This window comes from Anopheles cruzii, chromosome 3, assembly GCF_943734635.1.
Source record: "Anopheles cruzii chromosome 3, idAnoCruzAS_RS32_06, whole genome shotgun sequence".
Lineage (NCBI taxonomy): Eukaryota > Metazoa > Arthropoda > Insecta > Diptera > Culicidae > Anopheles > Anopheles cruzii.
In genome coordinates this window covers 77,067,353-77,092,540 of record NC_069145.1, presented here as the reverse complement: position 1 = coordinate 77,092,540, position 25,188 = coordinate 77,067,353, and the positions used below count along the sequence as shown (strand labels likewise).

The window sequence follows — 25,188 nt, the reverse complement described above, 5'->3', positions numbered from 1 at the left end:
CTCTCGTGCAACCTGCGCATCCCGGAGCCTTCGGAGCCTTCGGATTCCGATCAAACGTACACCGGCAACCGCTGATCGAGGGTGTCGCTGGCCGTCGTCGTGGTGGTGAGCGTGAAGTCTGCCACGGTCTCGTTGTCGGTGACGCTGCCATCCTCGCCTGGGTCACCGGACAGCGGAAATGGAAGCGCCGAGCGTGTTTGCTGTTCGCCGACGGGCTCGTTAACCGTTTCCGGCGGGGCGCCGGGGGGCAGGTGATTGTTGTTTATCCGATTACGGTCCGCCAGATCCTCCACGCTGGTGGCCGGCGAGAGGCCCTTCCGTGTCCCGACCATCCACATCCGGTCGGCGGGGGCCGAACTGAAGGAGCCGCTCCTGCTGCTGCTGCTGCTAGACGTCGATGGCTTACTTTGATTATTATTATTACAGTTATCGTGATCGCTGCCAGTGACGGGCAGGCCGCTGCTCCCGTTGTTAAGGCTCCGTTTGGGACGTTTCTGGCCGTGGGCGGTGAGCTGCTGGCTGAGCGTCACGGTCTTCGCCGAGCCGGCTGCGGTTGGTTGCGCTGTGAGGTTGATGCTGTAGTTGATGCCGTAGCGCTGGCCGGCGTTGGTGCTGTCGGTTGCCGTGTACGTGGCGGACGAGCCGGAGTTGGGCGTTCTGCTCGCCTCGCCGCTCGCTGTCCGACCATCCTGTCCATCTCGGTGAGCATGTCATACCTTCTCGGAGCCACTGTTGCTGTTGGCTGGTGGCTGCGGTGTGTAGCTGTTGGTGTGACCGCGTTTTTTTACGGATTGCCCATCAAGTGTGTGAGAGGAAGAGCGGGAGAGAGAGAGAGAGCAAAAAGTGAAATGGCGGAGGTTACATGTGTAAATGTAAAAGTTCTCACTCGATGTTCAAAGCTGTGTTTTCCATATTTTTTTTGCGCCGCGTTGCAAGGCATCGTTTTCAGTTTGCGCTTTGCGACCACATAGGGTAAAAAACCATCGCCAGTGCCGCCAGACGGTGGCACGGCTGGAGCTAGTTAGCTAGGGTAAAAAAAAACCCTTGTCTTCCACCGTTCAACTTTCGTAATCAAAACGGGACCTCCCCGTTGTATCCGGCAGGCGCAGCCAGCACGCCGTACCGTATTCACATTTCCAATTAGCGTACGGCAGCTCTACCGAGGCCAAGTGAAGCGGCTGGCGGGTTTAGTAAAAGCGAACCCGTTTTGAGGTGCATCCGTAAAGTGAGATTTGATATTTTTATTTTTACCATGCGTTCAGCACGCCATTTTTGGGTCTTCCTTATGGTTCTCTCTGTCCCAACAGTGCTGCCAAACTGAACATGAAAACAAAGTAAGTACAAAGTAAGTATTATTGAGCCAATTTACTATTCCAATGGAGGCGCCTGGTTGGTTTCGAGTTCAATGGAGGCGGCTGGTGGTTCGTGCAGTTCGATGGAGACGCCTGGTCCTGGTTGCAACCAACCGAAAAGATATGTCAAAAATCATTACAATAATTAGCAATAATGTGGGGGGTTGGTAAAAAAATGGCGCTCAAATTCGTGCTGGGCACGTGTACGACACCTGGCCATTCGCACAGTTAATTCCTGGCGAAGTTTGACGAGCGACTCACTCGCTCGCCTGTGCAGCGGTCGCGGTCGCCGTTAATGCCTCGGTTCCGCCAAACTTTTAACGAGCTTCCGGTTCCTCCTTGCCAGCAAAATCAATTGACGGTTTCGCTTCGACTAATGGTGTGGGCCAATCTTGATCGACAGGTCCCAACAGGAAAGGGTGCGTGTGTGTGGCCGAAACTTACCCGACGGAGTTGGCCGTCCCGGAGTAGCAGCTGTTGGTGCCGCCACTGTGGCCGTCCTCCGTGACGCCACTGTGTTCCTTCAGCGAGTCGTCCTTCGGCTGCTGCTGCTGCTGTTGCTTGTGTTTGTGTGAGCCACCGCTGCCGGTGAGGCCGCCACTGCCACCACCGAACGACTTGCCGAGCGGGCTCTTCATCGTGAAGTAGCCGCCCGGTTTCGGCTTCAGATGGCGATTGTTCATTTCCATGTGAACAATTTTCATGAATTCAATTTGAGCAGCGAGTTTCTGAATTTCTTCCTTCGGGAAAACAACCACCCAGTCCGAGGGGCGGGGTTTGATTGCGGGTTGGGTTGGGTTCGGGTACCGGACCGGACCGTAGCGCCCGACGGGACGACAAAGCGGATTGCCAGCGTAATTGTGCAGCCGACCGATGAAAAGCGGTTGGATAAAATAGGGTGAGGGTGTGCGAGAAAAAGATGCAAATGTTACGTGAAACGGTGAAAACTCAACCCCAGCCCCGAGCCGAGAAGGGTGGCGGATTGAAAGGTCATTGCCGTCCCATTTGCGGTTTGAAGGACCGCGCGGCGCGTCACGTCGCCCTTCGCTTACCTTGAGCTCTTCGTTTTCCTGGTACAGGTCGGCGGTCTCCTCCGGCACCAGGCCGATGCCGTTGAGCGAGAAGGACGCGGTGATGCCGCGCTTCCGCGCCCGCTGGTCCCACTGGTCGCCCTGGCCGCGCAGTATCCGGAGCACCTTCGGTCCGAACACCAGCGCGATCGTGACCGAGGTGGAGAGCTGCGTCCGTATAAAGCCGAGCAAGTATTTAATATCCGGTCCCGCCTGGGGGAAAATGAACAGGCTGCAATGGACACAGAGATTACACGGGGGGCGAAGATTAATTTTTCCGTGTGAAAAGCCGGCACCGGTGGCTGGCCGGGGCTGGCGGCGGTTGCTGAAAATCCGAGGAAATGAATTCCCACAACTCAACCGGACCGGACCCAAATCCCACTCCAAGGGGAAGGGGCTATAATCGATATCGGTCCCGGGTTTTGGGTTAACCGCCCCAACCGGCGGCCCTCTTACTCACTGGAATGCCACCATCGTCGTGTTGACCAGCGCTATGTTGTAGATGGCGTACGAGATGAGCTTCGCCTCGTTGTAGAGCGACTCGGCGTTGCGCACGTTGTAGCAGACGCGGATGCCCCAGGCCAGGAACAGCACCTCGCCGATCGCCAGACTGTGATCCCACCAGTTGTACGAGCACTGCTTGAATATCAATCCGTGCTGGTCTTCGATCTGTTGGGTGAGAGAGAGAGGGAGAGAGAGAGAAAGCGTGTGAACGAATCGACGCAAATTAATTTCCAATTACGCCCGAACTCCGGCCCAAACTTTATTATCTCGCGGGAGCCGAAGCCGGGCTTTCGCTTGATGATTGTTTGACCTTTTGAGTGGGTAGTGGCAAAGAATCCATTATTCGACCATTATTTTTACGGCCATTAAAGTGGAAACCGATCACCGACACAGATGGAGCGGATGTTTCGGTGCAAATGGGCTGTTAGTTTTTGAGTGATATAATTAATATAAATCTCTCTAACTAATATAATAACGATTTTTCAGTCGAAAGGCGAACACGATGGCTGGGTAAATGGCTCACTTTTGAACTGCGAGAATCCGCGAGATAGATTTTTGGGAAGTTCTCAATTATATTTGCATCCTAAGAAGATTTTATTAGCAACATTACCTTTACTAAAACTTATAAATTTGTGGATATTATAGCGTATCCCTTTGTAAAAGAAGAAATAAGTCAGCATTTTACACACACGGTGCTATTGGTACACCTTTTAGTTATCGTATTTCTCTGCAATGCTTTAAATCGATACAAGAGTCAAGAAGTTACGAGAAATTGGGCTCACGGTTCACATAATACTTATATCTAATCGACCGAGGGCTTCAATTCCATAAATTTGTTCGAGAATGGGCCAAAATCATAGAATTAAATTATACACTATTATTGCTGAGCTGATGGCTGGTCATTGGCTAGCGATGGCACCAGGAAAAGACGTGGTACACACGTTTGGTGGTAATAATTTTATGGCCACCCCGTGGACTAATTAGGCGGATTATAAAAAATGCATTTGTAATCCATTTGTTATGATGGCGATTACAGAGAGCGAGAGAGAGAGACAGCCAGTGTCACGACATCCTTCACTAAGCGGTGCCCTGGGTCCACTCGGGAACCCTTCATAATTTGAGCTCACGCCCGGAATGTGACAGGTGACCCGGCCGGAGCAGGGGTTCCGCTTAATGATTTCTCGACCGCTCGTCACCGGAGGTGAATTAAACGTTGATCAACTCGGTTGCGTGTGTGTGTGTGCAGCCGTGGCTTACCTTCTCGGCCGTCGGGGGTGCCGAGAGTGTCCAGGTGCCGAGGTAGATGAACATCACCAGCAGTATCGGGACCATCCACTGGAGCAGCTGCTTGTCGGTGAGCTTCACCTTGTGGGCCGACTTGACGCGGTAGGTGAGCGAGACGCGCCAGGTCTTCATCAGCAGCGCCGTGTACGTCACGCAGAAGCCCATGTGGCGCGTCCACTTGGTGGCGATGCACGAGTACGTATCGAGAATCGGAAAGATGGCTGCCATCTCCAGATACATGAAGGCACAACCGAGCAGCGTGATGGTGAGGAAGATCGGGCTGGCCACCTTGAACACCTTCACCTTGCGGTGCTGGTACATGTAGAGGGCGAGCACGACGGTAAACCCGGCGCACATCACGGAGAAGGTGAGTAGCGTCGTCCTGTGGGAAACGGAAGAGATGCATCGTTCGGTCGGTTTAATGATTGTGGAATTTGTGTTCGGATAACGGAACGATGGACAAGCTTCCCGTTCAGAAGCCGAAACGTCAGTGAGAGTGTGAGAGATACCGAGGACGAATGCAAGAGTGGTCGATTGAACCAACATTTTGACGCTCTTCTAATATTCTCTGCTAGCATTTCCTTGACTCCGACGGAACAGAAGTAAAATAATTGTTTTGGTCTGATGCAATTAATCAACTGTTTCGACAAACTTGAACCGATCCTGGCACAAGCTATAAAACTTAACTAACTTAATGAGAGTTCTGATTGTCTTTCCTGCTCTCGAATTTACCGCCTTCAGCTACGGATCGGAGAGCGGTTACGGAGACTCACCTAAAAGCCCAGTTGTAGCTGGCCAGGCACGGTTCGGGTCCGGTGCAGGTGGCGCACCCGGGTGCACAGCGCACGCACACGAACACCTCCTTGTAGTAGTAGCTGACGTTGTCACGGTACTCCTGGTACGCCACCTCCATGATGCTCCCGTTGAAGCCGTCCGGGTGGCGAAAGGAGTAGAACCCGTCCTTGCACTTGCACTGGTACGCTCCCCGGGTCCACCCGCTGATGACGGTCTGGTATGGGTTGGTGGCCGCCGCCAACACCAGGCCGGACGTTCCGTTCGCGCTGGCGAACGACCCGTTGAAGCCCTGCTGGGAGGAGCTGACGACGCTCGTCACCACCGGTCGGTACTCGCAGCGCATGCTGTGCACGTGGCACTTGTGCGAACCGTGGAACGCCTCGATCTGGCGCAGCTGCTCGTCCTCGCCCAGCCGTAGGTTGCGCACGAACGGGTAGTACTGGCGCAGGTGCTGGTTGTAGCTAAGGATCTCGAACCGGTTCGGGTTGTTGCACTGGTTCACCTGCAGATCGTTGATGTTGATGTCGATACTGAGGAAACCGCGAATCCTGAGACAGAAACAATGTAAGTTTCGTGTGTGTGGTGGCTGAAGTACCCGTGAGGTTAGTTACCCGTGTCGGCCCATCGGTGGGATAGCTACGCTGTAGGACAGGATCCACTTCTTCTGCGCGCACGAGTAGTACGGGTAGGTCCACCAGCCACGGTACGAGATGTCGGGCGGCGGTGGCGTAAACTTGGGCGACCGCAATCCGGGGAAGGACGTCTCATCTTCAAACCTACAATCGGAGCGTAGGACCAGAGTTGAGGTTAATTACTGAGCCGAGGTATGCACGAGGGGGCGGTCACGTACCAAGGGTAGGTGGGATCGGGCTTCGTCCCGATGGCGATCCCGTCCGCCTCGATCCGCAGCGGCGTTCCCATCCCGCCCGGTTCCTTGTTCCACCAGACGGAGTTCGTTAGCATGCCGTCGCTCACGTTGATCGAGAGTATCCGGGCGCTGGTGACGTGGGCGTCGGAAAGCAGACCCTTCGCAAGGGCGTCGAGCAGACCTGGGCAGGAAGTGTAAGAAGGGCGATTTACTATGGAATCGACTTGCCTCGGAGGATATTCGGTGAAGGTGGATATTCGGTAAAGACCGTTGTGCAGCAGTAGGTAGTTTAAGTTATAAAAGACAAATTTTGGAATTGCATCTTGGACCATTGGGCTTTGGACCAAAACCCTGGATTCCATTCCATTCCTTTATTCAAAGTGGCTCGACCGTTGGGCAATAGTAACGATGGTTCAGGGGATGCCGTGGTTCAAATTAGTAACCTATTGAGTTGATTGTGGTGGAATTCCAGTTTCCATCAATCCAATGTCAAGGGAACATTCGCATCGTTTTTTGTTAAGACTGAATATTTTCGATCTATCTGTGGCTTCGACGAAGTCTAACGAATGATTGAGATGTTATTAAGATTTGTCCATAGCAGTTGTCAGTAGCAATTTGACGCCAAAGACTTCATAACCGCTGAGGACCGCATGAGTTCATTGGAGATCGAAAACAGTGTTTCTTGGAAGCGTTCGATTATATAGGGTGATTTCGGGGATTTCATTTAAGCTCATTTGATACAGATTCTTTGCCCCTCCATTTTTTGGAGCAGACAAAAATCGACGATGAGCCAAAATTCGTCCTCACTTGACATTTGTAAACTTGTATTCTTCTGAGGCATCATAAAAGTTCTGAACCTAAATGTTAAAATAGTATGTAAAAACAGTGAACAATGAGATCAGCGATACTTGTTCTACGTTAGACAAAACATGAGCAATTTATACTACCGAGGCCGAAACTGTTTCGAGGAATGATCTTATTATAGTTCAGGCAATTTGCCCATCACTGAGAGATCTGTCAAAAATTGGCTGATTACTCAAAATGGCCGAACACCACAAATGACACGAGTAGCAACCTAACGCAACAAAAAAAATCGGAAATCGTAAATACAAAGTTATCATTACTTTTTCAACACACCTCGTATATACTTATTCAATAAAGTCACCCCGAAGCTTTTTGAAGGTTATTTTTTTTAGGATTCTTTGCCAAACAGCGTCATGGTTCGGTTTTGTTGTCCTTTAAGGAAACTTAGAGTTTACTTATACAGTAGGTCGGTCTCATAACTGAAAAGAAGGAATTGTTCGGCGAACTATTGTAACTGTTGGTATGCTCACGGCGGTTACGGTTTCTATTCCCGTTCTGACCATTCTGCTGTGAAGAAAAATTACTCTACTTCACAGCTTTCTAATACTACAAACTTCAACACCCTGAAGGACAGTTCATAGAACTGCGCCGGGGCCTATAGTTCAAGATGTTCAGTAGCAGTTCATTAAATCGCGGAGTTCGCGGAGAAATCGAGCACGCAAAGGCTAGGTACCGGACTCATTAAATTCAACTATTTTCCTAACAAGATTACTAGTGCCGTCGGGGTGGTGCGTAAGCTTCTTCCGTAAGTGGTCCCGTCCATTCTCGGCTGGGTTCCTCGGCAGTCCACTCCAGCAAGTCTGGCTGAGTGGTTCGCAGAACGCCAGTGCCAACTTCCCTTTACATACGCGTGACGCACTAGCTCCTTGGCCACGGCAACGTCGGCACCGGTGGTGGGGTGGTTCATTAATCATTCATCTTAAACAATCGTCAAGGGCTGTTAGGTGAAAAGTGCTGCTCTTAACACGGTTAGGGCGCGCCCCAGTTCCGAGACTGCCGAGCCGGACGTTACCGGAGATATGTTAATTATCGATGCCGCCGGTGCTGGTGGTGCTGGCGGTGGCGGAAGCACTTACCATTGTGGCGCGAGACCCCAACATCCTGCAGGACGACCGCCGCCAGGTCGGCCTTCTGGCGGGCTCCGGTGTAGCGCTCCGGGTTGAGGGTGATCTTGAGCGGCCGGTACAGCTTCGTCAGGCAGAGTGCGCCCAGGTTTTCCGTCGCTATATCGTGGATGGTTTGCAGCGAGTCTTCGATGGCTTCCTGGGAGTTCGGGCGAACAATGGAGGTGGAATGGTTTAACGGGTTAATACGCGAAAACTCTCTGTCTCAGATACATAGCGCCTCCGCCCGGGGGCACTTATTGGGTTTTTAGTTTACCAACAACTCGATATGTAATACTATCAGTACCGAGAGTTTGTATTTCACCAGACCTCACAGGCGGCAAGCAAAACACAAAGCCATCCCGAGCCATGTAATCGGGGCCGGGCCGTTTCGCAGAAGCTTATCTTACGAGGCTCGGGTTGTAAGTTGAGCTACCTGCGGCCTGCGGCAAGAGCTGTTTAGGTTTCGCACCACCTCGCTCTCTGGTTTATGTCGCTCGTTCATCTCAACTTCCCTGCCAGACACCCCGAAACGGGGTTGATGTATTAGTAGTTGAACTGTTCTGGTCGTGTGTCCCCGATTCGGGCGGCGGACGACGCGAGGCTGAGTCAACTCAATCAGCATGCCACACCAGGGTATCCGACCCACACCACCACCACAGGATTAAGAAAGCAACTCGCTGACGGTACAGTCTTCAACCAGTTCTTGGCCCTACCAGCCAGCCAGGCCTCCTTCTTTCTGGTCCGAGATGTCCGACAGCCCAACGCTGGGCTTGATTTATTCACGCGGCACCAGGCTTTTGGGTCGCGTCTTGGTTGATGATGATGATGGTGCTCCGTTCGTCGTCGTGGCCTCCCCGGAGGACACGTTTATTGAAATGCCCCGCAGGCCTTTCTCTCTCTCTCTCTCGTACTCGCCTTTTGCTGCTAAGGAAACTAATCAACGCGTCGAATGAAATATTAATCGAGTCGGCAAGGAACGGGCCGGGCCACCCGGTTGTTCCGGTTCGAGAATCGAGGGTGAGTGAGCTCTTTCCTTGTGGGCCTGTGTGTCGATGGGAAAAACGGCCCGCAGATATCGGTCGTCACCGTCGGCCGCCGGTCGGGGGCATTCGCGAATCAGGCAGCGGAATCGATTAGCATCCGTTTCCGATTCCTTCTGCCCGGGCGGGGCTTACTGTCGGGCGGAGCAAACGGGAAGGGGAAAAAAGGCGACAGCAGAAACGTGACACAAGATTGGCACGCTGTGCTAATAAAGCACCGCAGATTGTCCACGAAATTGGCTCGGACGAGATTTCATCTTCAGTCTTTTCGGGATGCGGATGCGGTTAACGGTCTTCATCCGGCGCGGCGCGTGTAAAACCGCTTAATGCTACCCACGTGAGCCCACGTGTGTGTGTGTGCGTGAGGTACGGGTTGTGTGTCCTTTGGCTTGTAGATGCGCTGCTGCGTCTCCTTCATCGGTATTTAAGGGGCCCGAGCGCCCTCCTTTAAGTGGCCAAGAGGGAAACGATTTTTGAAGCACGGCCACTCTCTCGCCCTCTTTCGTCCTTTCGGCCGGGCCATTCCATTCAATGGTGTCCCACATCCTCCCCGGCACACACACACTGACACATTCGTGAGGTGTTTTAAATATTTTATGCGCCAATCCGGGCACGACTGCATAAATATCTTCTTCCCGTTTCCCTGGGCGCCCGATCTTTGATGTAGCGGCCCGTTCGCGGAGGGGTGGCCGGTCCCGTCGCCGCTGGCGTGCTTTATGTGCTTTTTCCCCGTGCCCGTGCCTTTGCCGGTACGGTATTTACAATGCAAATAGAAAGTGGCTCAATTGTTTGAAATAGCTTTCAGCCGCGGCCAGCGAACCCTGGGCGGTTGGTTACATGGCGCAGCTCATCGAACCATCCCGTCGTCTTCGTCGGACGGTGGTGAAACTGTGTCGCCTGTGCCGGCAAAAAAGGCTTCCCGAGGGTGCGAACAGTGCGTCCGGTGCGACTCGTGGAATGGAGCTTCCGGTCCCGAGTGGAACGGAGCTGGAAACTGCTAACTGGAAGCGCTGCAAAAACGCTGCACCGACGCAAAGGGGCGGTATTTTGACAGCTGTCAAACGTAAATGTTGACTAATGGACGATTTGTGTCGAGCGAAACCGCGCTCGGAGATCCATCAATTCTGGTTCCGACAAGTGACTACCCAGCGAGTGCACAGCGTGACTTTTCTGGGGACATCTGGGTTTACCGTACAATAAACGAATAAAGAAGATGTTCTTTTAAAGAGTCTTTTCTGGTGTGGTCTTAACACGTCGCGAGTGCCGTGTCTTAGTTGAATGACTTTTTATTTGGGTTGCCCCATAATTTGGGGAGTCCCGTGCTTTGGAAAGAGAATAACGTCAGCTGAGAGCTCGATGTTTCTTTGCTTTATGAGTCGTCCTCTGTAATCCTTGTGGTTTTATGGCGAAATGGTATCCCAGCTGATTATAAACTGTGCGACGACGTAGACCAACATCCTATACTGTTCCTGAATCTCTTTAAGTTTCGAATTATCCTGAATTACTTTCTCTTACTGAATTTTCGTCTGTTCATCAATAAAGCTGGGGCATTCTAATAACCTTTTTGCTAATTCGAACTGGAAAACACAGTAAATGGCAACCCATGTAAAAATTCTAGCGAAGCACGTTCAGCATAGTAAAGCCATTTTTTGCCGATCCCAACAATGAATGATAAAACACCAGCAACGTCCTGATTGATGACGGTTGGTGGCGGGTGGCCTCCACCCGGACCCGGACCACGTACTCACTTACCTCCGCGGACGGTCCTTGGCCCATCGGCGCGTGCGGGTCACCGTAGATGGCCGTGGCCCCGTCAATTTCCGCACTGCTGCTGCTGCTTCCATCGTTTGTTTTTGAACCACTTGACAGGACAGAGCCGGCGCACAAGTTTTGTGCTAACAAATTCAATATAATGACGGTTCTCCATCTCCAAGCTATGGCTAACCAGGGCCATAACGCAATTTTATGCATCGCGATGAGTCATGTGACCTGCGGAATAGAGAAATGGAATAAAGAAAACGGAAGAAAAACAGATGAGAGTCGGAGTCGGAAACGGGTACTACGCGGGAGGATGAAACAACATTTGCTCGCTAATGCAGTTTATGCGAACGTTTCTAGATTTAGTTCCCTGCACTAGCTTCGTGGAGCGCACGCTGATGGCGTCCACTACCACCGGCGTCGCCATATTTAATAAGTGTATTCATTTTTAGGAGACTCTACACTTTTCTCTACAACAGCTTACGCAAATCTCCGGGGAAAGTTGATGAGGAATAAAAGTGCGCCACGAAAACAGGGTGCCATCATTAGCGTGAGAACACAGTTTTACGGCATCTCTTATGGTCGGCGCATAAAAGCTAAATGTGCCATCGGCAAACTCCAGGTTCCACTTCCGGGCTCCAAGTTCCGACTTCAAGGCGTAGGACCTCGGTGGCGTAGGACCACGAAGATGTGTCGGGCGCCGAAGGAAGGCTTCCTCGTTGCCGGCGGCTCAGTAATAGAATTTGTTGCATTATGGCGCTGGTGGCTGCTATCTTTCGGAGCAGACACTTCGCAGACGTGTCGAGCAGGTCCGGTTCGGGTCTGCTGTCTGTTGGCGTGTTATCGTTCAAGCGATTTCATTAGTTTGACGAATCAAAAGAACCCAGCGAAGAAAATCTTCGCGTTGAAGCAGCGCCCCTCAGCGATTTCGGATGGCGCACCAATCTCTCGACGCTCGACGAAAGAAATATATTATCTTCATCGGTCGACAAATTGCCCGTTACTACGGCTGCGGGGGGGCGCCTGTCACACTGATTGCGGCCGGCCGGGCTGTCGATGAGCTGTTCCCGCCATCTCGTCACCTTCCGAAAGCCGGTTGATGAGCCGACTCCGAACCGAACCGATCGGGAGCCTGACAATAAACGAACTGCCGGATGCCGATCGGTATACTGCGAACCAGCAGCTCGAATGTTCGAAGGCTTGGCCCGGTTGCGGTACGTAGTGAACGTTCTAATGAGTTCTAGTTTTAGTTTGTTCCAAGGACGCGCCACCACATTTATCATGGCTGGCACGAAATCAATCCGTACACCGATCATCGACTTCCCCCCGGGATAGGTATTAGATTTTTGCCTCAAGTAAAACTTTGTGGCGCATGCTGGAATGGGCGTGAAAGTGCCGTTCGGCGGTGGCGCTATTGACATTCCTGGACATTCCGCCAGCGTGGCGCGGGAATTGGGAATTCAATTTCGTGGACCATTGAGCCTTCCACCGGTTCCACCGTTTTGTTGGTCTGGACTTTCTTCCGAACAAATGACGACGCGAAACGACACCGAACTGTACGCCGAAAAAAGTTATTCTTTTGTAGTTGACTACTGAGCGCTTTGCTCACAAGGCCGCCCGCTGCGGGCTCCGACTTCCGTTCTCGGTTCTTTTCAATCGTCCACGGACGCGGTACATAATTTAGTTCTCGGGCACACAATAAATTAGCTCCATGCTATTCCGCTCAGTGGAGTTGTTCGTGCGATCATTTTCCAGACCTTGAGCTGTGAGTTGAAGGTATCTTTGTAAACCATCTTTTCAAATTAATCTTGCATGATTGTTGGATTGAAATTTAAAAATTCAAGGGAATATAGTTCTACGGTTTGATAGCCAATTGCTGAGACTTTCATTAGTAGAATAATTCGTGTAGAGTGTTCAGACTTCACTGTACTGCATCTTTTCCTAGTACAGAATCAATAGAACTGCCAAAACAGTAATAGCTTCATGGACATCATCAAGGACATCCAGCTGACTAGTACGTTGGTACATCAACGGGTCGGGTTGGGAATTAATACTCTTCATCCGACAATGAAAACCTCAGCACAGTAGCGAAGCTTAAACAGTTGAGTCAACACGCGTACGGCCGGATGACATTGCAGCGGCACCAGAATCCCCAGTTTGCGGTTTAGTACGAAAACGACCTCGGATTCGACAGCATGAGGCATTTGACGGTTCTGATTTTGTTCGCCTTCGTAGCCGCCTGCAGCTGCACTGCGGTTGCGCCCTCCTCGATTTCTATCTACGTGAGATCAATTCATTCGACCAAATAGCGACTTTCTTTGACGATTGCTTAACTGTGAATCTCTTGCCGTTTCCCGTAGGCGCGGTCTTGTTCGCTGTGTCGTATCTACGGAACGCCGAAGTCATGCTCTGTGTACTCGAAGACCTACATCAAATGCATCGGTTTGGTAAGTCCCTTTCCATCGCTTCGTGAGGACGAATCCATTTGTAATGCGTGTGCCCTTCGGTGGGGTGTTTTTTGGTGATCGTTTCAGTTCTTCGACTCACAAACCACGTGCACGCGCCGTTCGGGAGTCTACATAACTACGCCGGTGGTGGGTTGCTTTATGGTCTAGAAAATGACAAATAAAACGCTGTAATTTGTGAAATCACAACAGGCTGAAGTACACTCGATATCACTTGTTTGATGTAGCGATGTAGGTATTGTGCATCGGTTGAACGGCTTACGTTGTTACTCGTGGTTCCCCTTCGAGGAGGAACCGCCTGCCGAAGCGTGTGGTTTCAACAAAATCAGCAGAATGTAGGCGAATTCGTCCATTTGTTTGAAGACCCGCCGTTGAAGCTGCCATGGCTGCAGTTGAACAAATAAGCTCCAGCAGCAGCAGACTCCAGGTAGCAGCAAAATGCTTAAGCTGGCTCTGGCTTATGGCACGGGCCAAACGATTCGACTTCATAGTGTTTCGACGGCGGGTTGAGAAAAAATGAGGCCACCATTAGCCTGTATCGAGGTGGTGGCCTTTCAGCTGGAATTGGCATAGAGCATCGTCGTGGCATAGCGATGGCTGGGCCAGTCTTGGGCCGTTATTAATTGAGCCTGCTTATTCACCAAATCACCCCTCCGGTGGACACAGTGGAACTTTCTTTTCGCGTGTCCGAAGACTACCAGCTTACGTGCCAGAGCGCACCATCGCTTGGCACCGTGGATAGGGTGGTCCGTCGTCCAGTTGTCGTTTGATATTTATAGACATACACTCTGTCACTTGCTACCCCCGTTTAATGGCAGGACAACTCCTGTGTGTGTGTGTCTGGTTGTAAGTGTGCCATTGCCGTCAACCGCCGCCACTGCCAGGAGCTGCCGGTGAAGTGCATGACCCGGAGTGTTCATTAGCTCGCTCGTGTCCATTGCAGACGGGCACGTTACGTTTCCTGCTGCGTGTGTGCTGACCTACGCCGGGCCAGGTCGTTTTATCTGGAATCCTCCGGGAGGCAAACGAATGACCCGGTCCGGGCCCTGGCTCCGGTGGTGTGTTACTACACAGTGTACTCTCGAAAGGTCGCGAGTAGATCGAGTACCGAGGGCCGTAATGGTACGACCGGGCAGACGACATGATAGTGTGTACAGCCCTCCGTTATCATGAAAATAGTTTATTGATGCTCTTCAAAACACACTTGCAAACCGGGCGATCCCGAGAGAGGAAATAATCATGCTGCGTGTGAAGCTGATTGAGTCGAAGACCCGTTTTCCAAACGGCGTTGAAGTTTACCGAGAAGCTCACGCCAAAATGTATGCAAGAGTCGTTCCCAGTCGATTACGTTCGAAGCAATTTTATTGCGAGTTCTGTGCTTCGGGTCTAAAGGTTTTTGGGTCTGCTTTGGGTGGTTGGGATTTTAGGTAGGTTAGTAGCACAAAAAATGGGACGTATCGATTACTTTCCTCACCAATGGAGCGGTGGACCTTTCTTTTTTGTCCCGATGTTTACTCAATGGGAAAGCGTTCGATCTGACTCCATCAATCAAAGATGTTGTTAAGCACAGCAATGGAAAGTACTTTATTATCTACGCGAATCTTTCGATTGTCAGCGAACCTTCGGGATCTTAAACTGTGTCGCTCTTACAGCCCCGGTTGACGAACTTGCTTTAACAAACAGAGCTGCGTGAACTGTGAGTTCAATCAAGCGGATCGATTGTAACCCGTATTTAAAGACTCATTCATAACGGATGCTCGACCGTTATTTTCTAGCCTCAGCGAGTTTAGGGCCCTCTGGATATCTAGGCCAAAGTTTTCCTCTGTTTTTGATTGGCAGTTGTTTACATGTTTTCTACTTTTTTGAAACGTTGCTCATTGTTGCAAAGGTGCATGTTCGATACAAAATTATCTTGTTATCTTTTGTTTGAGTTTATTTTACTCAGGTGAAGGTCAGGCATCATAATCGAAATGAGTTGTTCTACATGATTGGCGATGCTGAACAGGGCCTTATCTAGGGCCACAGACCGGTATCTGTTTTCTTGTGCGAAAAAGCCCGTTTTTACGCACAATAAACGAATGCGTTCGTCGAAAGATGAATCAACTCGTTTAGTGTGATTCCCCTGGTCAGCCATATAAAAGAACCGGGCCCAATGGCTTCGGTTAATCATTTCTTGCAACGTTTCATGAGAGCGAACATGAAGCCGACCAGTGTGTGTATCCTGTTTGCCATCGTTTTATGCACGGCTGCCGTGGCTGACGCCATTGTGTATGTATATGTAAGTGACCGCCAGGGTGGAGAAAGGGTTGAGACAATACACAGTGTAATTGACGACTTTTGTTTCAGGCCCCAGCCTGTTCCCTGTGTAAAAGTTTCGGCGCAAATTACTGTGTCTATGGCACTGTCAGTAGTAAGGGAATTTCTTGCATCGGACAGGTAACACTATTCGGATGATTCGTGCAAAACAAAATCGTTGGATAACGAATCTTTTTTTTCTTTCTCCACCAGACCAGGATAAAAAGCTGTGCGGACTGTAAGAGGTTTGGCAAACGTTGCGTCGAGTCCAAAATAACGGAGTGCTTTTTATGATCGATCTGGGGGCCGTAAATATGACTGGCCAATGTTCCTTCAAAATGGGCGCCGTGTCAGCGCACATGATACTTGGAATCGATGGCTGACTGATCGTAAATCACAAGCTTTTTTAGAAAAAGTATTCCAAAGGCTCGAAGTCTGGAGCTGCCCGGGTTTGCAAAAGAAAGACACCGACAATTTATCTCTTGTATGTTAGCGAAAGACAAAAAACAAATAAACATTAAACCTGCCCTCAATCTTGGCCCGCACACGCCGTTTAAAATCACGAATACACTTAATCTGCTCACTTTAAATCTAATTAAGGACCAATCGCCCACAACGGGCGCCCGCCAGCGCCACTTGAAGTGCGAGAATCCATCCCCCACGGCCACGGTTCGCCTGATGGTGACGGCACGATACCGCCACTTGCCGCTAACAAATGTTTGTCAAAACGAAACGTTCTTGGCGCGCTGGAAAGGTCATTAAATGTCTGGGGCGAAACGTGCGGGGGAATGAAATGTTCATTTACACCGTTAATCCATGTCGGAAGAGTTCGCCAACACGAGGCAGACAACCCGAGGGATAAAGGGGGCTGCCGAAGCAGCAGCCCGCCCACATCCCGCCGGCAAGTTTTATGGCCGGATGGCTTTGCAATGGCGCGCCGGGAGTCCCCGTCAGTAGCCGAGGCTCGAAAGTGAAGATAAAAGTCCAAGTGTGTGTGTGTGTGTGTGGCATTCCTTTGCAGATGGACGTACGTTGCATAATTGCCACTTCAGTCGTTGATGGTTTTTGCCATCGCGCGCGCTACAACACTGCGTCCCGGGAGCATCGTCGGAGCGCCCGAGCCACTTCTCTGAATGGCCACTTCTCCGCCCTCCAGAAAGTAATATCATGTGGCCGTCCCGGGACCGGTTGGCAGACGTGTGTCCCTCCCCGGGAGGGGTATTAAAAGAAAGCCGGACAAAAAAACTGTCCTTATTGTTTCGTGGGCCTGCGAATCCTGTTTCCGGTTCCGGGCCACCGAAAACCGTGCTGAGTATGGAGGTTTAACGTATCGATTCGATCGAGCGCAGCGCATCGGTCTCAACTACGGCGGGGTAGTGAACAGAAAAAAACGCAACCTCCCGGACTTAAGATCCCCAAATTGACAGACTGAGTGCTGCGTCCGCCCCCGTAAGACCGCGCTGCGACAGAGATACGGGTGCCAAGGGCTGGTCCAAAACTTTACCGGCGGCACCGGCTGATTTGGCCGTTATCTGCCGGCCGAAGGGCTCCCATTTAAGGGTAAGTGTCGAAAGTATGGCCACAGACGACACCACACCAGAACCGTCCACCGCAGGAAGCGACGGTGAAGGACGACAGCAGCGTCGAACAAATCTGCCGTAATGCCCAAAGATGATGGTTAAGACCGTACGAACGTACCGCCCTCTGGCCACCCTCCCGAAACCCAAAGGCCACACAAAAAAGTATAAGTCTTTGCCGGGCCATGCCCTCGTGTTTGTGGTTGCTGGGTCCTGGGTTGTCGGACTCGGACTCCCGGATCGAACGAACTCTTCAAGGTTAACCACCATTTCGCGCTCTCGAGGATTGTTTCATGTGGTTTCCCTGCACGGGAATGTCGGTCGGAGGAGTGGTCACTACAATCCCATGTGGTCCAAAGCTGGGCTCGTATCCGAAAAGGGGAAAAAGATAGCCCTCGGTAAATAAAGCCTATTAGCTTCATGCGTTCTCGAAAAGCAGTTCGTGGCAGCACATCTTACGCGGAGAGTGGCCAGAAAGTAAATATTTGATGATAAACTCCTGCAACAATCGAACTATTGATGTATAGCGTTAGCTCTATGTGATAACCAAGGTCTTGGATAAATGTTAAAAAGACGGGCTTGTGTAAACCATAGTTTCCAACAAATCTACTTCATTGTGCTGATGTTCTAAAATCAACGTTTTATTTACATTGGTCCCTCTCCTTGCATGAAGCTTTGAGAGATGCCATCAAAACAATTCCGTTAAACACCCCACGTCAACAGTGGTCGATTATCCTTGACTATCGGAATGCTCTTTGATGTTAATCCACTCGATTGAATCCCACTCTAATTTGTCGTTCTCAACTCTGCACAGCTCGCCTCAAGTGTTCGTGCCATGCCTGAGTTTTAATCGATAAAGGGTTGCCCGATCTGATCCCGATCTGGAGATGAAGGCCAATCCAATGTACCGCCCACTCGAGGTGATGACGGTTTACAAAAAATCGGTACACCCAGGCAGACCCACGCACACGAAAGGATCAATAGGTTTTGCACCTGTTTCACGCACCGCCGGTGATAGGCGGCAGCTAGGCATAAATCTCTTTATTCAATTTGGCCGAGGACTCGGCAGCGTATAGGGATTTCGTTCGTCGGGGTCGGGAACACACATACGCCGGCACCATGCCGACAGGTTTATGCGATGGTTAATCGGGGGCAGCGATGCGCATTTTCATGCGATGTTGGCTTTCCGCTCACCGATGTTGCTACGGAATATTATTATTACCTGGCCCGGGCCCGGGGTGTCAGGTGGCCATCACACCGCGGCCTGCCAAAATGCGGCCATCGAAATGCAAAATCTACAACGAAAACTGACGTCGTGCTGACGCGTTTTATGGCCAGCAAAAAGAACAACAACAACCACGACCGAAGGATGCTGTTTTTCTTGCTTCGGTGGTGGTATTCCTTCCTAATGCCCTCTCTGCTCCTTGCCGGGGCTAATCCTCTTTGCTTGGCGCGCGCGCGGTGATTTATGTTGCGGCATCGCGGCAACGGAAATGCCGACGACGCACACTTCCAGCTCGCTTCCGAAGACACGTGTCCTTGACGTCGCCAGAAGCTCCCCGTATTGTTTACGATATTGGTTTGTTTGATTTTTGATTTCGCTTTCGTTTGTGTTCTTTTTATGCGCTACAGCAGAAGTTGAAGAAGATGAATTACCCTGAAGTGTAGGCCCTGGCCCCGACGCTCCGGTCGGGTTTGTTTGAAAATTGTTTTCTTAAAAGCCTGGCAAGTTAAACGTTACCATAATGGCATTTACATTGCTGAAAGGAAAAAAAAACAATGCGATGCATGATGTAACAGCACCAAACCGACCCGAAACGTTTTAAATTATGTAACATGGGAAAGGGTCAACAAAGGCGCTTCGACTACCCCACCTTTGGCAACCCTTTACATCCAGCAAAGTGTAATTGTTTTCCTTCAATTCAGGAGCCGTTAATTAAGTCTTGTACGGCCTCCGTCGACTTTGTACTCTGCAACAGCAGCGACAACGAAAACCCAATCCGTGACGTAAATCGGCTACATGTTTCGCTTAAAAACATACAAAAGAACTTCTCGACGAAAGGGGCTTTGTTTTACGGTCGAAAGGCCTAAGCAATGACGAGGAACGGCCCGAATGGCCTGGAGCAGGGTTCCGGGTTGTAACACGAAATCCGCAGCATCCGCGCAGCATGCGGACAGAGAATTTGTCAAGAAACTGTAATCCGGATGATTTTGTTTACACGGGCTCAGCTTGGGACCGAACATTTCAGCGAAAGTGAGCCTATTATTGCCCGATGGCCCGTGTTGCCCCGTGGGTGGGAACGGCGAGCAGTGGAGCTAATGAACAACGATGTAGTTGATCTTGCTACAACGGGCTGTAGTTGATGCGTGAGCATTCATCCACAAACTCACAGCAACAGTACTTTCGCTTGGTAATGAAAAAGTTGGCCAACCATATGATCGATTTCGTAAACCTTAGGAGCTTGGATTTGTAATCCTAATGCCTACACCTGCTGGGAGCCGGCTTGCGGTGACCTCATCCGGACTTAGTCCGCCCGGAATCGCCTTTGCCGAATTTGCCGATTTTTACAGCAAAAAGCACTTCGGCTAAGGCTACATTATTAACCTCGAGCCGTGCGTAAGTAAGATTTATGCCTAAATTATGCACACCATACCCGTTGTCGTCGTGTGGAATGCGTTTTTTTTACAGTCAACGCAATGTTTTTGCCTCTGACTTGGTAGCATAGAAACAGAGAATCCGATTAGGACCTCACCTAGTACGCGCAGTCCGCGGATCCCCGTGATGGGCGAACGGAAAGAACGGAAAAATGTACCGACTTTCCGTCCCGAGCCCTTGCTGTCCCGAGCTTCGGCGATTCCGGCCCGGCCGATACACCTCGCGTTTTGCGCGATAAGTAATTTCATGTCGCTTCGCGCCGGAAGTTGGAAAGTTTTTTAATTTTACTTTCAGCCCGTTACTCCGCTGCCGCTGGCAAAGTATATCCTTTCAAACCGGAAGCGGCAAAAAACAGCCGGTGGCTTGCTTCGCTTTACCTCAAAGTTAAAGGTTTTTGTCACTTATCGGTGCCGTTAAGGTTATTATCTTTGGCACGGGACACGCAGCGAGCTCCGGGTGCTCCGGAACGAAGCTACGGAATGTTAAGCTGTGGAATGTGGCAATTATGTCTACATCAAACATCGATCATGTCGCGAGTGTTTCCGGAATTTTGCATCCCTCCACCCGGCACGGATCGAGGAAAGCCACTTACGCGAGAAGCGCTGGTGAGGTAATCTTCGAGACGGCGCGATTCGAAGCCATTTTAATGATATTGACAAAATTCCAGCCGCCCCCGTGGTGAGTTATTTGGATGTAAAAGTTCAAATGGCAACACTCAATACAATTTATCATTATCATGCGCCGAGGGAGACATTAAAGATGACGCATCCTCGAACGGGGGTTCAACACCGTGGGACTGGTTATTGTTGTGGATCCCACAACTTATATCGACCGAGTGGCCCGGGCCCCGTTGTCTATTGCTTACGGTGGGTAAAAAGTTTTTCGATAGAAATCTCGTAACTTTTGCAGCCGCGATTCACGGTTGCTTACACTCGTGAGCCGGACGATAAATGCGCCGTCATACTTGTTTTTATGACTCTCGGCCGATTTTGCACTCCCATTTGGCGGCGCTGTTTAAGGTTAATTGTCAATTTTGGGAAGAGTGCCGCAGATAAATGAGAAAAGTTGGGGATCGGCAACAATCGGGATGGAGGTTAAACGTAAACAGTCGCGCGGGTAATTGAGCCACAGCAAAGGTCTGGAGTCTGGAGGATTCAAGAATGAAAACATCCTAACCGTCTGGCTTAAGAATGATAATTGCTATGCAAGATTGGCTGACAAAGCTAAAATACAGGCAATGGAAAGGGTTTACGGTACGAGCGATACTTACACTCATGTCCACGGAACGACTGGGAGTTGATGTAGCGATCCTGTTGAAGGCATGCCGCGTTGACCAGCCGTTTAATGAACGTAACGGTATTACGTCGTTTTGCTTTTCCGGGCAGCGCTTTCACGCTGTCGCTGGCCCAGTATCGCTGGTCCATCTGCTGGCGCACCTGCACGTAGCATAATTTTTATCTCCCGTCAACCTTACCAGCGTCGTGCCGGTGGCGCTACTGGGGTGTCGCGGCTTTGCTTGACAAAAACCGCTGACACGCAGCATCACAAACACTCATGTGTGTGCCGCAGCTTAACCACGTGACAAGTAATTGTTGACTCTCTTGCTCTCCGTTATACGCAACCACTGTGACTGTTTGGAAACGCTGACACGACGACGGCTCACGTACGCCTACAAATATAAACACACACACATGCACACAAACCCTCACACACTATTTATGATAATGGCTCCATTCGAGAAAGGGATACAAAAATCACGTGTTGACCGGATAGGATCCGACTGGGCTGGTGGCTACTATTTTCCGATGCCATAAAATCGGTGGGCTTGATACTCTGCAATGGGTTCACTCTATCAAAGGATTGGCCACCAGCTAAAGGGCAAGCGCCCACTTCGGCAAGGCGGTAGTGTCATTGGTATTAGATTTTAGGACAATTTATGAACAACCTCTAACCGTTGGCGGCGCCAAAGTTTGTGAACCACAGACACCACCTTTCCGTGGTCACGCGCATCCTGCAAGTAAAGAAAGGAAAAATTTAAAGACGATTCGAAAAAAAAACACGGTTTCGCATGCAATGGACGAATTTGTTAGTATGAATTTTTCCATTTCTCTTTCTCTCGCTTCCGTACGCGTGGGTGAGATAAATGAAGCCCGTGGCCAAAGATCAATTAGCGTAATGAAAGGCTCTCATTTTTTATTGCGGCAATAAATCAGGAGCAAAATAAATTTGAATTTTCTCCCCAGAGAGTGCTGAGCCGCGAGTGTTCCGCCCTGAACGCTGATGGTGTTTTAATGATTTTGACTGAATACCGACCTTCGGCGGGCGGGCGGGCGGTCAGAACGTTAACCACTGTGGCCGACGCAAGCCGTCGCCATGTCCATTAACAATTGCAAAATGGCAGCCGTGCCCAAGGCCTGGTTCTCCCTCCTTTAATTGAAGTAATTCAACAAATTGCTAAAAATTACTCCCACCCGTGGTTTACGAGCGTTTGAGCGTCGAGAGCGTGATTATTAGGAGCAAAAAGTAATAGTCGCCTGGTAGTAGGAAGTGATTGAACGTACCGTTGATGGCTGGTTCGTGTGCTAATGAAAACGCGTTCTTCACATTAATTATTATATTCACAAAATAAACCACTGTGTCGCGTACCAAGTCGCTAGGCCGGCCCACTGCAGCAGCGGCACGCGCAAAAGGCCCAAGCTTGCCAGTGTCAGAATCAGCAACTTTGTAGCAGGAAGTTGCAAATGAAGTTATCGGGCCAATGGCCCATTTGCTAAATGCTGTGGCGTTTACTTGGAAGGACCAGAAAGGGTCGAGAGCGTTTGATCCTGATTACGAAATCAAACGCGTTAGTGAATCTGAATAACGTCCAATCTGTGCTGGCTAATGACGCGCTGAATGTGGCGCGTGATATGAAGCCGGCCCAGCCCGGCATCTGTCAATGGCATAATCCAGGTGGGAGGGGCTGGTAGATAAGCTGGGGCCGGTCCACTAGTGCTATCGTTTCAATCGCTAGATGGCAGTTGGTTGGAAATGATAAATCAACTCGCGCACCACCGGATGCAGGATGGCCACCGCGGGACTGGACGGATTGCTAACAATCTCCCGATCACGCGTGCTGATCGAAGGCTTTTACCATCAGATTAGTTCCGCGTTGGGTCGGGCACATTTTGTGAATCCCTTCGCGGCTTAGCGACAGCGAGGATAGTGAAACGTTGGTGCGCCAAAGAACCGCCCGGCGCAAAACCGTACACCCAGCACTAAGCCCTCTCGGCAGCTCGGCCCTCGGTTCGCAAATTGGAGCTTACCAAGTGTTGACACAGGGCATTCGAGCGGGCTTGGGCACGAAAATGGTCGTCCTCGCTATCAGGCGACGATAGTGTGAGTGGCTACCGCTTCGAAAGGATTCCCACTTTCATCTCGTAACGGCACGATCGAATTGAGACAATAGCGCGCTCGCGCAAGGACTCGCGACAGGAGAGTGGGGAGAAAGCCGAGCGTTGCGGCAAGGACACTGCTGGTATGTGGCGGCCAATATGCTACGGGCGCACCGCCCCCAACGGGGAGCCACATGAAGATGCTAGCAATCGAGTGGGAAAAGTGAACGGAAAAAGTGGGAAAGAAAACGTTTCAATCAGGCGGTTCACAGGGTCGCCAAAAGTGCTGGCATTCCAACGGTTGACGCTATCGTTTCGAGCGCAATCGATTAATGGCGGTACTACAGATGAAGTTTACTGTCACCGGCTTCTTTGGGGGGTCATTGGGCGAGCTGGCGGAGTGTTTCATCGGCTGTTGGAGAGACTATTCATTGTTTTACGTTTTTAAGAGCAGCACCATTGTTTTCGATCTGATTTACTCAGTTCTCTAGCAGCTGTCCAAAGGTTAATCCTAGCGTTCAACAGCATCGCTATTCTTTTTCCAAAGATGACAACTTTATTTCAATTGTTCGTTGTGGAAGTTTTCTGGGAACCAGCCTTAATGCAGAAGTCGGATGTAATGTTGTCAAGCAGTTTGTTGGGACAATGTGGATTATTACAAAAAATAAACGTGATGGTAATAAGTGTGATTCGAAAGAAGAATGGTAAAGCTCTTAAATGGTTTGAGTAACGCAGCCAGGGTGTGATCGTCAATTATCCATGAAAATCTACCACCGGGTGTTCCGGCGTTTAAAGGCGCGGTTCAGATCGGCACAGCACTCAGGACTGACGTTGACAAATTGGAAGACAAATCAAATACGCTCGCACCACTCCTTTCCTTTTCCCCGAAGCGCCGTAGTCCGCAAAGCGCTCGGCTGCAGAGCGAACGCCATACACGGCCTCAGGACTCGCTTTCGTATATACTTATAATTATGACCAAGAAACCGGAAAGGAAGCTCTCTCTCTCTAGCTTCGCGCCATTGTTTATCCGGCAAGCCATTTCCGTGCCGCGCGGGAAATTGAAATAATTAATAAGAGATTTTAATTGCCGCCTCGGGGATGTAGAGATGTTTTAAATTGTAAATCTTCATCTACACGATGCGTCACGTAGGGCTCACTGTTTTTTGTCCCATACCTTCGTAGGTTTTTTTTAAAGGCAAACGAGTTTTTGTCGAGCAAATTGACCGAAGGATGGAACGGAAGTAAACTATTGTATTTACTGTCCCGAAGGAGCACGTATGTACGAGGCAAACGGCACACGATACGGCCAGGAACATACAGGGCTGCACTATTTGGCATCGGTCCAAAGGACGGGCTATATGTGTCTAAGATACAGACATGAACCACTCATTGAATCGGAGTGGCATCCAGTAGGCTTTACGGTTTTTACTACGAGACTATCCTGTTGAATATCCGCCCTGACCTGTTGCCAAGATTTGCGAGCGAACCCCGCAGGACGTGCATCGACAAAGTTGACCCGGATTTTAGGAAATAACGGAGCGTTTTAATTAGAATTCTTCGTGCATTCCACATTTGATTTGAAATTTCTCTCGTAACCATGCCAACCTTGGCTTTTCCACTCGAATGAGTGATGCCGAAGTCTACATAGGAAGAAGAGTGAATTTGAGTAAATTACGCTAGTAGGCTGTTGATTCTTGAAATCTGTTTCAGTTGACATTGGAAGCCTCAAAATGGTTGATGATTGGATTTTTATCGAACAAAAAGTTCAAGAGATTGTAGATTTTCCACGGATACTGTTGAATTGATTTCACTTGTTCAGTTCCGACAATGACCAAATTCAACGTTTTTCGTAGTAAAACGATAGATTATATCAACTTTACTCAACATTTTGTAAAGATAGGGCATTTTAACCGGATCTGTAACAAAAAATCACTCTTGGTACGTGTCTAGAATTGATGTCACGATTTTGCTCTTCTCTTGGTTCTGTGAGGTCTTGCAAGGCTTTCGAGAATTCCCCATCTACTAACAATTTGAAACTTCGTGCTTCGCCTGCATGAAATTTGATTAAACTCGATTTGATCTTGGTGATTGTCTTGAAAGCGGACAATGAGTAACAGACGAGTCGAAGACTCATTACTTTGGGATCGTTCGGAGCGGTTCGAAGGCTCGATGTAGAAGCT

At 50.2% G+C, this 25,188-nt stretch overlaps 2 protein-coding genes across 2 annotated transcripts; one reads left to right on the top strand and one right to left on the bottom strand.

Moving 5' to 3' along the window:
* Positions 1 to 710: 710 nt before the first annotated feature.
* Positions 711 to 10,854, bottom strand: LOC128273545 (probable G-protein coupled receptor CG31760). The gene is made up of 10 exons (XM_053011537.1): positions 10,636 to 10,854; positions 7,814 to 8,000; positions 5,856 to 6,054; positions 5,617 to 5,781; positions 4,984 to 5,553; positions 4,184 to 4,592; positions 2,883 to 3,091; positions 2,405 to 2,654; positions 1,797 to 2,092; positions 711 to 762 (listed from the first exon to the last, which is right to left on the bottom strand). Exons 1-10 carry the CDS (start codon positions 10,852 to 10,854, stop codon positions 711 to 713), a joined length of 2,556 nt encoding a protein of 851 aa, XP_052867497.1.
* A 4,447-nt stretch (positions 10,855 to 15,301) lies between these two features.
* On the top strand, positions 15,302 to 15,924 carry LOC128273594 (uncharacterized). Its single transcript, XM_053011598.1, has 3 exons — positions 15,302 to 15,384; positions 15,453 to 15,542; positions 15,615 to 15,924. Exons 1-3 carry the CDS (start codon positions 15,304 to 15,306, stop codon positions 15,693 to 15,695), a joined length of 252 nt encoding a protein of 83 aa, XP_052867558.1. The 5' UTR covers positions 15,302 to 15,303; the 3' UTR covers positions 15,696 to 15,924.
* The last annotated feature ends 9,264 nt before the right edge of the window (positions 15,925 to 25,188 follow it).